Source organism: Eptesicus fuscus, chromosome 5 (genome assembly GCF_027574615.1).
Source record: "Eptesicus fuscus isolate TK198812 chromosome 5, DD_ASM_mEF_20220401, whole genome shotgun sequence".
In the NCBI taxonomy this organism is placed as follows: domain Eukaryota; kingdom Metazoa; phylum Chordata; class Mammalia; order Chiroptera; family Vespertilionidae; genus Eptesicus; species Eptesicus fuscus.
This window is the reverse complement of record NC_072477.1, coordinates 41,153,094-41,166,090: the sequence shown is the minus strand read 5'-3', so window position 1 is coordinate 41,166,090 and position 12,997 is coordinate 41,153,094. Positions and strand designations below refer to the sequence as shown.

Sequence of the window (12,997 nt, the reverse complement as noted above, 5' to 3'; positions counted from 1 at the left end):
TTGGTCTTGTTATTTTTAACCAAGACTTCACCCTGGATCATCAGAATTTCCCTGAGGTAGTTAAAACATTATTCTTATTCTTCAAAGCTCTTAATTTAGATTAATTTAAAAAATCAACATAATAAATAATCACAAATGTGAGGATTTACCCAATAAATAGAATTTCAAGAAAGACAAAATTTCCCATGTTAAAAATATAAACACATAAAGTCACTTTTTAAAGTAAGTTGGTTACCTCTTGGTAATTACATCCATAATATCTCTGGCACTAAAGTCAAAAGGTTTGTAGCCCTCTCGTTTAAAGGCAAGAACTGCATTAGGCCCTAGCCAAATACTGCCATCCATCCTTGGTGTGAAGTGAACTCCTAGGAAAGGAAACCGGCTATCTGGGACCTACGGATTTAACACAGCAAAGAACTGTTAGCCCTGTCCCATACTGCATTTTAGCATGCAGGCAAATATTCAACTGGCAATATAAATCACTTTCTTCCCATGCATTTAATTTGTATTCTTTTGATCTGTACTGAGATATACTTTTTATTTACATGCTTCTGCCTAGGAATGCCACACAGAAAACACTGATGCTATTGACACTAATATACACTCCCATCTATTTCTCTTTCTGGGTAAAGAGGGGAAAAAAAAAGAAAAGAACTGTCCTACTTCAGGTTATTCCCCAGCCTACTCTCCCACCACACCTCCAACGAGGGATGTATGTGGCTGGCAAGTAAAATCAGAGCTGCCAGAAACACACACACATTCATAGCACAGGCTTTTATAAAGTCGGAAAGTACTGGAATAGAGCACATGCAATGGATTTTTTGGCAAGGTCAAAAACGCTAAGTAGGGGAATATTAGTGATTCCATCTGGTTCAACCTAGTAGTTCCATGCAGAATGAACTCTTCATTTAAAGGGCTCTGTCTTCTCCATCATGAAACTACAGAGTGGCCACAACCCCTTTTTCTGCATCTATAGGTAGAACTAAGAAAGAGTGCTGGGTATCTGGGCATGCAAAAGGGGCAAGTTCTCTCATGAGTATTCCTTCCACCAGATAGGAGAGAGAATTGGGTTATTTCTTGCTAGCCCTTCCCATGATGCACTCATGCTTTCTGAAGACATGTACTTGTGGGCAATTTAGTATAAGTTAATGACTATAATATCAGAATAAATGTTTAGGAACTTAACCATAAGAGAAAAAGATAAAAAGCTTGCATAAAAAGCCCTTCAAAATATCTCTTAGTTCTGACCCAGATGAAAGTTTTGTTTCATTCCCTTTCTGCCCCGTCATCTTGAGAAGGATGAGACTGCAAAAGCATCATACCTACCGGATAAATATTTCCTTTCACAAGATAGCATTTTTCTGGCTTCAAGAGCAGGTAATCCCCCCGGAATGGGACAATTTGAGGATCGGGACTGCAGCCACTCAGCTCGGAAATACGGTCTGAGTAAAGTCCTGCACATGTCACAACATACTGACATTGAACTTCCTCTCCCTAGTGTGTAAGAGAAGAACAATGATTTTTAGTAAGCAGAAAAACAGGTGATAGAAGAGACAATAAATAAGTATACAGAAAAGGACATTTTTTCTTTTTATTCCTTTTAAAAGAGGAAATTAAATGCAAGTATCAGCAAAACAAATTCTTCAGCATTTAGGTGGCAGCTAGAAACTTAGGCTAGTGGCAGGCAAGAGGATGTCACCTTAAATTTTGTACTTTAATGTTTCAATGGTTGACCTACCTAGTGAGAATACTTAACAAGATACACACAACACACACACAAGACAGACACACACACACACACACACACACACACACACACACACACACACACTTTATACTAAGACCATAGAACTTCTTAACTATTTGTTGCATGATGAAGCAAACTTCAGTTAGATGTCCCCCTCACCAGTTTGGCTGCCTCTGTATTTCAGACAGCTTCTCCTATCTTATCTATGAGTAATTATCCTGATCATTATCAGGTTGCTTCACACTACAACGGTAACCCACCACCAACCAATTTCTCCTTCCTGATCAATGTCTACTTTGCAAACGGAGGCTACTTTCAAAACCCCATTCATTCAATCTACATTTACTGAGAACACACACTACAGTCTAGGTTTGCTTTAACAACTAGGAGACTAATCTAGGCTGTGGTATTTCCCCATAAATTTTATTTGTGATTATCACCTACATATTTTTAGATGAACTCTGCTAGGGTTAGCCAATTTACTACCCTATTTCCTAAATAATTTCATTTAACCACAATTTACCACCACACTCCAATTCCCATCTCTTTACTTCTCACACAGTAAAAACTAGCATCTCCTTGCTCAGGTAATTAATTTCTTGTTCTTAGATTTCCTCCCCAGATGACCTGTTTCTGAAGCCTCAGAGTTCTCATCTGTCTTAACCTTTTGCAATCGGATGTCGAGTGTGACTCCACACGGTTAGCATTAAAATAAAGGAATCGAGAAAAAAGCAAGCGAGTGCAAAGGGTTAATATTCTCTTTCTTTTCAGCCCTTAGTGGTTCAGCCCTATTCTAACTTTGCATGCATCCTATTTTTGCCTACCTACCAAGGTAAGCCTCTTTTCAAGAGTTATGCAAGTCACACTTCTGACAAAAATCAGATGAAACTTCTCTGCAGTGAGTTCAAATTAGCTAGGCTAAACCATGGTAGTTTGAAGACACTTGAAGTCAAGGGGCTATGTCAACAACAACAAAAAACATGACTTCTTCTAAATTGGTTAATATCTTTCCTGTTCATCTGGAGTTATATAGCAGAAGTACAAGAAATATTTCATGTGATATGAATCTACCAGTCCTTACTTGAAATGCCAGCAATTCTCTCATTCTTAGAACATAAAATGTAGATAAGCCATATGATAAATGTAATGATAAGAGAATTTGTAGCATGGTACCAGCATTCTAATAATTTAACAGTTCTCTTTAAAAAACTCAAGGAATAGTTCCAAAGGGAGAAATTATTAAAAACTATCACAGGTCTCTGAAATAATTTTATAATATAGATGAAACAATAATTGCATTCACACTAATTTCACATCCAAAATGCAAATTTAGGTAAACATTGAATGATACAGCATTTGTTAAAAAATACATTTCTTTAAAAAATGATTCATCTCTATTGCTATTTCATAAGTGAAACAGACTTTTCTCCTACATGCAATCTATAAATTTTAGTTTCTAAATCCTCCCTTCAAAAGTTTATTTTTTTTTAATTCCTTTTCTTTTAACCTCATAAAAGCAGAGATGTTCAACTTGGTAAGTTGACTCAAATTTTTAAATTATTATTTAACTATAATAAAGGAATATGTCAAAATAAAAGCCAACAATTATAGAAATTGTGGGTGAAATATAACCCACTGGTATCCCATAGGCCCCTGCTCATCAGCCATCATATGATGCCATACTCTAGTGAAAATAACCTGTAAGTAGGGGCAGAAACAGACTTTTAATTGTTCTTTGAATAGAGACGCTGGTTGCTCTGCCAGCAGATCTGACGGGACTCAAAGTGTCTGTGGCAGAGAGTCATGTTTTACGGAGACTTTGGAAGGCCCCTGTAGGTGAAATCCGAGTACAGAACTTCACGACTTTGGAGGAAAGTTATACCATCCTCTGCAGATAATTATCCTCCTTCTGAGATCCTTCTGAGAAAGTGCTTCTGGCTCTGACTCAACATTTGACCACAGGCCACCAAGCTACCATGTGAACTACCCATTATTAAGAGGGTATTGTCTGACTCACCAAGCCACAAAACTGGGTGTGTTCAGTGGCACTCTGTTATCAAGAGGAAGTAGAATATACAAGATCAGGGTTGTATAGGTCCTGCAGGCATAAATAAGTCGCAGAGGCAAGTGGCTCCAATTCTCATGATCCCTACTCCTACTAAATTACCTCCTCCTGCCCTGGCCGGTGTGCTCAGTGGTTAGAGCACTGGCCCACGCACTGAAGGGTTGTGGGTTTGACTCCAAGTCAAGGGCATGTACCTGGGCTGCAGGTTGGATCCCTGGCCCTGGCCAGGGCATGCGCAGGAGGCAACCAATTGATGTGTCTCTCACATCTGTTTCTCTCTCTCTTCCACTCTCTCTAAAAACCAATGGAAAAAATATCCTTGGGTGAGAATTAACAACAAAATTACCTCCTCCCTCTAAACTTGCCCCTGTGCCCCATGGGAAATTCTCTATACTCAGTTGGCCAAGGAAGAAAAAATAGAGGCCTGGTTTACAAATGGTTCTGCACACCATTCTGGCACCACTCGAAAGAAAACAGTGGCAGCACCAGAGCCCCACCTGAGTGGCCCAAAGGACTGCGGAAATGCTCCCAGCAGGTAGCACTTTGACCACTGTACTGGTTGTTTATCTCTCCCAGAAGGAGAGATGGCTAGAAGTAGGCATCTGTACAATTGCATGTGCAATGACTAATGTTTTGGCTGGCTGGTCAGGAAAAGGAACTCTGGAGAAGAGGTATGTGAATGGACCTCCCCAAAAAGGCTTGGAAGATAAAGGTATTTAAGTTCTGTATGGATGCTCACTGAAGAGTAACTGGGGCAGAGAAAGATTTTAGTAATCATAGACAAGATGACCTACTCTGTGAACACTGGTTAGCCTCTTTCCCCAGCCACCTCTGTCCTTACTCAATGACTTCACAAACTAAATGATTATGGCAGTAAGGATGGAGGTGATGTGTGGGATCAGCAACATGGACTTAGTAAGGCTGATGTGTCTATAGCCACTCAATCTGCTGTTGGGAGAATGCTCAATCTCCCAATTTAAATAAAGAGGAGGGGGGCAGCACTTAGTCCTCACTGATATAGATTTGTCTTCCCTGCCCACAACGCCTCTGTGGAAACCACCATCTGTGAACTTAATCAATTTTATGGTATTTTACCCAGAAGCATTACTTCTGATCAGTGAGCTTATTTTACAGTAAATGAAATATAATGATAGGCTCATGCTTGTGGAATTCACTGATGTTATCATTTCCCCCAGCATCCTGAAGCTGCTGGGTGACAAAGTGGAAAGGACTTTTGAAGATTCAGTAACTACAGTAGCTGACTAGCAACACCCTGCAGGGCTGGGGCAAAGTCTTCCAGATGCAGTATATGCTCTAAATCAGTGACTAATATATGGTATGTTTCTCCCATAGTCAGGAATCACAGGTCAGAAAATCAAGAGATAGAAATGGGAGTAGCACCTTACAATAATCCACTAGTTTCTGCTTCTAATCCAAATTTCTTCTTCCTCGCCCCACAACTGTGGGCTCTAATGGTTTAGAAGTCTTAGGTCCCAAGGGAAAAATGCTTCCATCAGAGAATAAGCAATGGTTCCATTACGCTAGAAGTTAATACTGTCACACCTGGCCACTTTGAGTTCCTCATGACAGTGAATCAAAAGGCAAAGAAGATTACTGTACTGAATGGGGATAATTTTAAAAAATATATATTTTTATTGATTTCAGAGAGGAAGGGAGAGGGAAAGACAGAAACATCAGTGCCGAGAGAGAATCATTGTTTGGCTTGCCTCCTGAATGCCCCCTGCTGGGGATCGAGCTCACAACCCAGGCAAATGCCCTGACTAGAAATCACACCACCTGGGACTGAATGGGGTAACTGAAAGAGAGTTGCTACCACACAGAGAGCTTGGGAATGATAAAGAGGAGTACGTTTGGGCTATAGATCTCCTGGGCTATCTCTTGGTAACCCCACTCATTGCTATAAAAGTTGATGGAAACCACTACAACATAAAACAGGCAGGGCTGCTAATGGCAGAGACACTTCAGGAATAAAAGTTTGAGTTTTCCCACCAAACTAGGAACCATGACCAGCTGAGAGGCTTGCCAAGGGCCAAGGGACTATGGAATAGATAGTGGAAGAAGGAAATTATAAATATGACCACATGATTGGTAACATAAATGAGGAATATAATTATGAGAAATGTAGTAGTTATTTCTTCCTTACTGTGAAATAAAGATGTAATTAACCAATTCTTTCTTCTTCCTCATTGTTATAAAATGAATTGTGTTCCCATTCCCCCCAAAATTCATATGTTGAAGCCTCAACTCCCCATTTGACTATACTTGGAGATAGAGCCTTTAGAAGAGATCATTAAGGTTAAATGAGGTCACAGGAGTGAAGCCCTAATTTGATAGGACTGGTGTTCTTATAAGAGAAAGACTCGAAAAAAATTGTGTGCGCTCACGTTCTCATATTCTCTCTCTCCCTCTCCCTCTTTCTGTCACTATAGTGGCACTGTCACTATATGAGCATGCCCAGAGAAGAGACCAAGTGAGGTCACAGTGAGAAGGCAGCCATCTATAAGCTGAGAAAGCTCTCACTAGAAACCAGTCCTGATGGCATCTTGATCTTAGACTTTGAGCCTCCAGAACTGTGACAAAATAAATTTCTGTTGTTTAAGCCTGTGGTATTCTGTTATGGTAGTAAGCATGTCTTCATTTGTATGAAAGATAGTTGAGCCTTGTAGGTAGAAGCATGATTTTATTACTGTCTTTATTTGGAAAGTAATGTGGTTATAAGGGGTGTGATTGGATGGCAAATTGAAAAGGGATGGACTGTGGGAGGTTATACTGTGTCAATTTGGTTAAACTGGGAACTAGGCTTGACAGAATCACCTCCCTATATGGTTCCTTCTTAAATTTGACCAAAACAGGAATTAAATGTGATTGGACAGGTAGAAGTAAAGCAGCAGCCACTATTCACTGAAGGTCACTCTAGGCCAAGGTAGTGATAAATACTCACGGCCAAGTGAATTATAGCTCCACACCCAGCTCTGCTTCCCACATACTGATCCTAATGACTAACTGTTGTAGACAAGAGATCCCCCAGATCTCCACATGAGCTGCTCATTTGCGGTTCCACTTCAGCAGGTGGATACAATTTGGCTTCTCAAATTGGCTGGATACGTCTCTAATCTACCAACTCTCCTTCTGCACCTTGGCTTCCCAGATGGTTTCACAATGTGTCAGATCTAATTCCTACCATAAATCCGACTACCCTCATTATAGACTCTGCTTTCCTGAACGAACTCTGATCATTCAGGAACAACACAGAGAATGCAATACTTCCATCCACCAAATAGTTCTTGTTTTAGATTATGGGAAGAGGAAGGAAGGCAGTCTATCTCCCTCTGTACAGTCTACACCCTGCCCCAAGTCTTCGCATTAGTAGAGAGTTGATAAGATAGGTAAGCAGGTAGAACAATAAAATATCTATCAGTTTTGCCTTAAAATTAAATACTCCAAGTACTTATAATCATATTCTTTGCTGGCACTGTCACTATATGAATACATTTCAAGTTGAAACCCTTCTTGGAATGAAAACAGTTATATTATTCTCAAAGAATTTATTTCAGAATAACCTTACATTAGACAGATTTCATTCAATGACATAAAATAGAGCACTGTAGTTAATTCAACTTTTTAAGAAAGGAGAGGGTCCTGGACAGTGTAGCACAGTTGTTGGAGCATCATCTCATACACCAGAAGGTAGCAGGTTCAATTCCCAGTCAGATCACATACCTGGATTGTGGGTTCAATCCCTGGTCCTGGTGTGTGTGGGAGGCAACCGATCGATATCTTTCTCTCTCTTAATCTCTTTAAAATCAATTAAAATAAAATTTTTAAAGAAGAAAGAAGAGGGAATGAAAGTAGATAAAATAGATGAAAGTAATTTTGCTTAAGAACCTTTACCTTTGTATTCCTTATAACAATTGGATATTTCATCCCTAAAAAAAAAAGGAAAAAGGAATTGGTGAAAGATTTATTTTTAGTAAAAGAAGGCCTACAGTATTTGAAATATACTAGAAACAAATTTAAATGAGTTTCTTGTCACAACCATAATTACTTTCCACATTTCATCCTGAAACTTTTACCAAGTAATAAGATTAAACTAGTTCATATTTGACAATATTTAAAACTCTGGCATGTTTTTTACATTATTTTATATGAATTCATTTAATATATGCTTATCAACCTCCCCCCACTTCAGCTCTAGCATAGGCAGTCCCAGCTTTTTTCTCTGACCTACAAATCTAAACACCATGCTATAAAATGAATCATCATAAATCAGTATGTATTTTCCCACTGGACTAATGTTATGACACTTGTCCAAATGTTGGTTACTGGATCTCTGTAGATTCTAGGTTGTGAAAAGAAGCAAAAGTTATTAAAACACAAAATCTTCCAATAATAAAGTATTTATAAAATTAGTTTCCAATCAGATACAAGGGATCTCGAAGTCTTAAAACACATAAGTGCAACAGTTAAAGAATATGATCTACTTTTACCTTGAATACATTTGATTGATTATGCTACCTACCTATCACAATCTTATTTAACAATTTTGCTCATCATCTTAGAATTTAGTAGGACACTGGGAGGATGATTCATATGGCCCATATCTCCAAAAAGAAAAACCTGTCAAACAAGAATAAACCCAGAACATTTCCCCAAAGCAAATTCAAAATTTACAAACCGATTCATTTAGTTAAAAAAAAAAAATCCCCAAAGTGGGTAGTTCAGAATGGCTAAGTCATGTTGTATCCACAATCTGCTTCAGTAAGACAAGGTCAGTGGTCGGCAAACTCATTAGTCAACAGAGCCAAATATCAACAGTACAACGATTGAAAATTTCTTTTGAGAGCCGAAAACTGACTTCTGCACATGGGCCACGAAGTTTCAATCACACTGTACATAAGCGCCCGCACGTGGTATTTTGTGGAAGAGCCACACTCAAGGGGCGGAAAGAGCCGCATGTGGCTTGCGAGCCGCGGTGTGCTGACCACTGGACTAGGTGATGCTAAAGTATGGAGTTTTAACAAACATCCCCAGGGATTCCGACTCTAACCTACAGGTAAGGAAGGATCTGGGGGCTAATCTACAATAATAAAAGCGTAATATGCTAATTAGACTGGACAGCCGAATGACCTTGTGACAAAGCCGGGGCTGGGGCCGAGGCAAGCCACCACGGCTGTGAGGCCGAGGCAAGCTGCTGCACTGTGAGGGATGAGGCCCTTGCATGAATTTCATGCATCGGGCCTCTAGTCTATATATAAAATCCTAAGCGACTGGAACGACCAAATAACCAGAACGACCGGTTAACTAGTCGCTATGATGCATACTGACCACCGAGGGCAGACACTCAACACAGGAGCTGCCCCCTGGTGTCAATGCGCTCCCACAGCCAACCTCCTGTGGCTGGCCAACCTCCCATGGCCCTTCCCCCCTGGCCAGCCGGCCAACCTCCCACAGCCCCTACTACCCCTACCCCTAGCTCTGATCAGCCCCAATCGGGACTGGGAGAGACGCCCTGATCAGCCCGATTGCCAGCCAGCCCGAAGGACTCCACTGTGCACGAATTTGTGCACCAGGACTCTAGTTTTATACAAACGGCCTTGGCAGTTCAGGTTGTAACATCAGTGAGAAGTGTCCGATCAGTGCCTAGTTCTATCAACACAAGACCTGCTGGAAGCCCCAGTTTTCCCACGTCCAATATTACCCTCTGTACCTGCCTCTAGCTCTGTGCCCTACTCTAGCCCAGTTCCTGGTGGACGTCCCCCAACACTACCCCAGCCAAAAGCAGTCCCAAGTTTGTTTAGAAGTCAATATAAGTATTCAAAGAAAGGACAAGGACAGCTTACCATCTTCACTTCTTGAAGGACTTTCTCTAGCCATTTCAATATCTTTTACTTCAAAATTGGTCAAGACAGAGCCACCCGCATCTTGGAAATCCTGGGCAAATGATAAAGCCACCTGACGATAGTCCACAATGCCAGTATATGGGCAATCAATAGCCATTAGACCCTGGGATAGGATTATGAAAAAGTCAAGGCAATACAATTAAAGAGAACAGTTTGTTGAATAAGTTTTATTTTGTGCTGAAATTTTTTACTGGTTATTTTGATGGGTAACACACATTATGCTTACTTGATGGGAAAAAAAACCCTGATAATTTTTAAGAAAAATAAAATAAAGGCTTGCTCCATAGTGCCTGAATTTGAACTTGAGTATACAGGGTGGGGCAAAAAGTAGGTTTACAGTTGCTCATATGGAAAATGATACAGTAATTAAAAATATATACAAGAATGAACTCTGTGTTTCATGTACTCACAGCTGTAAACCTACTTTTGCCTCACCCTGTATGTATATACTAGAGGCCCAGTGCACAAAATTCATGCACAGTTGTCCCTCAGCCCAGCCTGCACCTTTTCACAACCCAGGACTCTTCAGGGGATGTCCAACTGATGATTTAGGCCCCATCCCTGCAGGCCAGTCAGACATCCCCCCAGGGATATAGCAGTGCCCCAAGTGGCAGGCAGCTATGGAGGAGCCAGAACTGGGGCCGGGCGCCACACCACTTGCACTCATCCTGGCCTGCTGTGCCCGCTGCTGCCACTCAGTAGTGCTGCCACGGAGTTGGGAGAGGCTCCTGCCACCACAGCTGTACTCACCAGCCGTGAGCCTGGCTTCTGGCTGAGTGGTGCTCCCCCTGTGGGAGCGCACTGACCACCAGGGGGCAGCTCCTGCATTGTGCATCTGCCCCCTGGTGGTCAGTGCACATCATAGCAACTGGTAGACCAGTCATTCCGGTCATTCTGTCGTGATGGTCACTTAGGCTTTTATATATATACTAGAGGCCCAGTGCATGAAATTCGTGCACAGAGGGGGTTGTCCCTCAGCCCAGCCTGAACCCTCTCTAATCTGGGACATCCCTCTCACAATCCAGGACTGCTGGCTCCCAACTGCTCACCTGCCTGTCTTCCTGATTGCCACTAACTGCTTCTGCCTGCCAGCCTGATCACTCCCTAACCATTCCCCTGCCAGACTGATTGATGCCTAACTGCTCCCCTGCCAGCCTGTTTGCCCCTAACTGCCCTCCCCTACAGGCTTGGTCACCCCTAACTGCCCTCCCCTGCAGGCCTGGTCCCCCCCCAACTGCTCTCCCCTGCTGGCCTGATCGCCCACAACTGCCCTCCCTTGCAGACCTGGTCCCTCCTAACTGCCCTCCCCTGATGGCCATCTTGTGGTGGCTATTTTGTGTCCACATGGGGGCAGCCATCTTGTGTGTTGGAGTGATGGTCAATTTGCATATTACTCTTTTATTAGATAGGATATATAGATTCAATATGTCCAGATATAAGAAGTAATACTAACTAAATAAGAAAATTTCTATAATCAGAAAATAATTCTCCTCCTTAAAGGAGTTCATTTTACTAGGCTCTTCCAGCTGCTACAATGAGTTTTTCAGTTTTATTCATCCCTCATCCTGATTCATATCTGATTGAGTTGAATTCTGTATCACTAAACAATTATGATTTTTTAATTTAATTTTTCCCATCACCATTTGTCCCCTCTAGGCTCTCTCCCACCTCCTCTCCCCACTGTTGTCCATGTCTATGAGTTCTCTTTTTTTCCTCAACCCCTCTCCGCCCCCTGCCCCCATACACACACCAGAGCTGGCTGCTTGCTCTCTATGAGTCTGTCTCTATTTTGCTTGGTAGTCAGTTCAGTTTGTTCATTAAATTCCACATATGAGCAAAGTCATATGGAACTTGTCTTTCTATTACTGGCTTATTTCACTTACCACAGTGTTCTCCAATTAGTTTTAAATAAACTCCACTGAGATTTTCCCCAGTAGTGGATCATATGTCATACACACTCAGTGAGAACTCAGAATTGTTCATATGTTTGCAGAGCATTGATTTTATTTGCTGCAGCCTCTATTTTCAAGACTGCAAATACTGAATGAAGATCACATATAGTTAATTCAAACTTTCTCTTCAGGTAATATGAGAAATTAACAGCCTGGATTGTTCTTCTGATGTGTGTGTGTGTGTGTGTGTGTGTGTGTGTGTTTTGCCAAGATATGTTCAAACTCTATAGATGAATGATTTACAAGCATTACTTATTCATTTTTTTTTAGAATAAATGTATCCTTTTCTAATTCTAAAGAAAAGAATAAAAGTAGATTTTCACACACTAAGTATGGACTACACTTTGAGGAATCCTTAGTAATAACACCATTTTATCTTGCCTTAATGTGTATGAGAATATTAGTTTTCTCTATCAATCTTCCCAAAGAGGACTGCCTGGTTCCCAGGATAACTAAGACCCAGAAGCTGAGTATGACTGGTAAATGCTGCTGTCTTCTTGTTTGGCCAGCACAGTATGTCATTGTTGTAGTTTTAAAATAATATTTGATATTGTCCTATCTAATAAAGAGGGAATATACTAATTGTCCCTCACGCCACGCAAAGATGGCGGCACCCACAGCCAATAAGGAGGGAATGTGCTAATTGACTGTCATGCCCTCAAAGATGGCAGCGCCCACAGCCACAAGATGGCGGTGCCCAGTCCCCTCAGCCCCGCTGGGTGGCAGGCACTCGGCAAGGCCGAGGCCACCCCCAGGCAGGCGTGGCTGCTCCACACGCCTGCCTCTGGAGTCTCCTAGTTCCCTCAGCCCCCTAGCTGCCCAGGGCCGGCCCGAGGCACAGGCAAGACTTAGATGGCAGCTGCCCAGCCGCCCAGGGCTGCCAAGGCTTGTGGTGCCAGCAGTGGCAACAGCAGAGGTGTGATGGGGCGTTGCCTTCCCCTGATTGCTGGGTCGCCTCCCATCCCTGAGGGCTCCCGGACTATGAGAGGGGGCAGGCCAGGCTGAGGGAATTTTCATGCACTGGGCCTCTAGTTTAAAATATTATATTATTGTATTCAGTGCCCCACCCCTACCCCAATACATTTACCTGCTTATCCTTCAAAGATTTTGACTTTGCTACACACCCCTGACCAATGTCGCCATGTGCCCAGATCACACTAAGGGTAAAGGCTCACAAAACACCCAACAGTCTCTCTTCACGAACTGAGAGCAACGTGTGAAAAACTTCACCATTTTCCTGATGGTCTGCTTCCAGAATATGAGAGCATTTGCCCAAGTACAGGAAATCAGTCCTTTTGTTTTGATAGAGTAG

General features: G+C 41.9%; 1 protein-coding gene across 1 annotated transcript in view; it reads right to left on the bottom strand.

Moving 5' to 3' along the window:
• Positions 1 to 12,997, bottom strand: part of L2HGDH (L-2-hydroxyglutarate dehydrogenase) — a 37,072-nt gene that overhangs the window by 10,280 nt on the left and 13,795 nt on the right. The window contains exons 5-8 of the mRNA XM_008139074.3: positions 9,674 to 9,836; positions 7,725 to 7,759; positions 1,327 to 1,494; positions 236 to 393 (exon numbers count right to left, since the gene is read on the bottom strand). Coding sequence (XP_008137296.2) covers positions 236 to 393; positions 1,327 to 1,494; positions 7,725 to 7,759; positions 9,674 to 9,836 — 524 coding nt within the window. The remainder of the gene's footprint in view (positions 1 to 235; positions 394 to 1,326; positions 1,495 to 7,724; positions 7,760 to 9,673; positions 9,837 to 12,997) is intronic.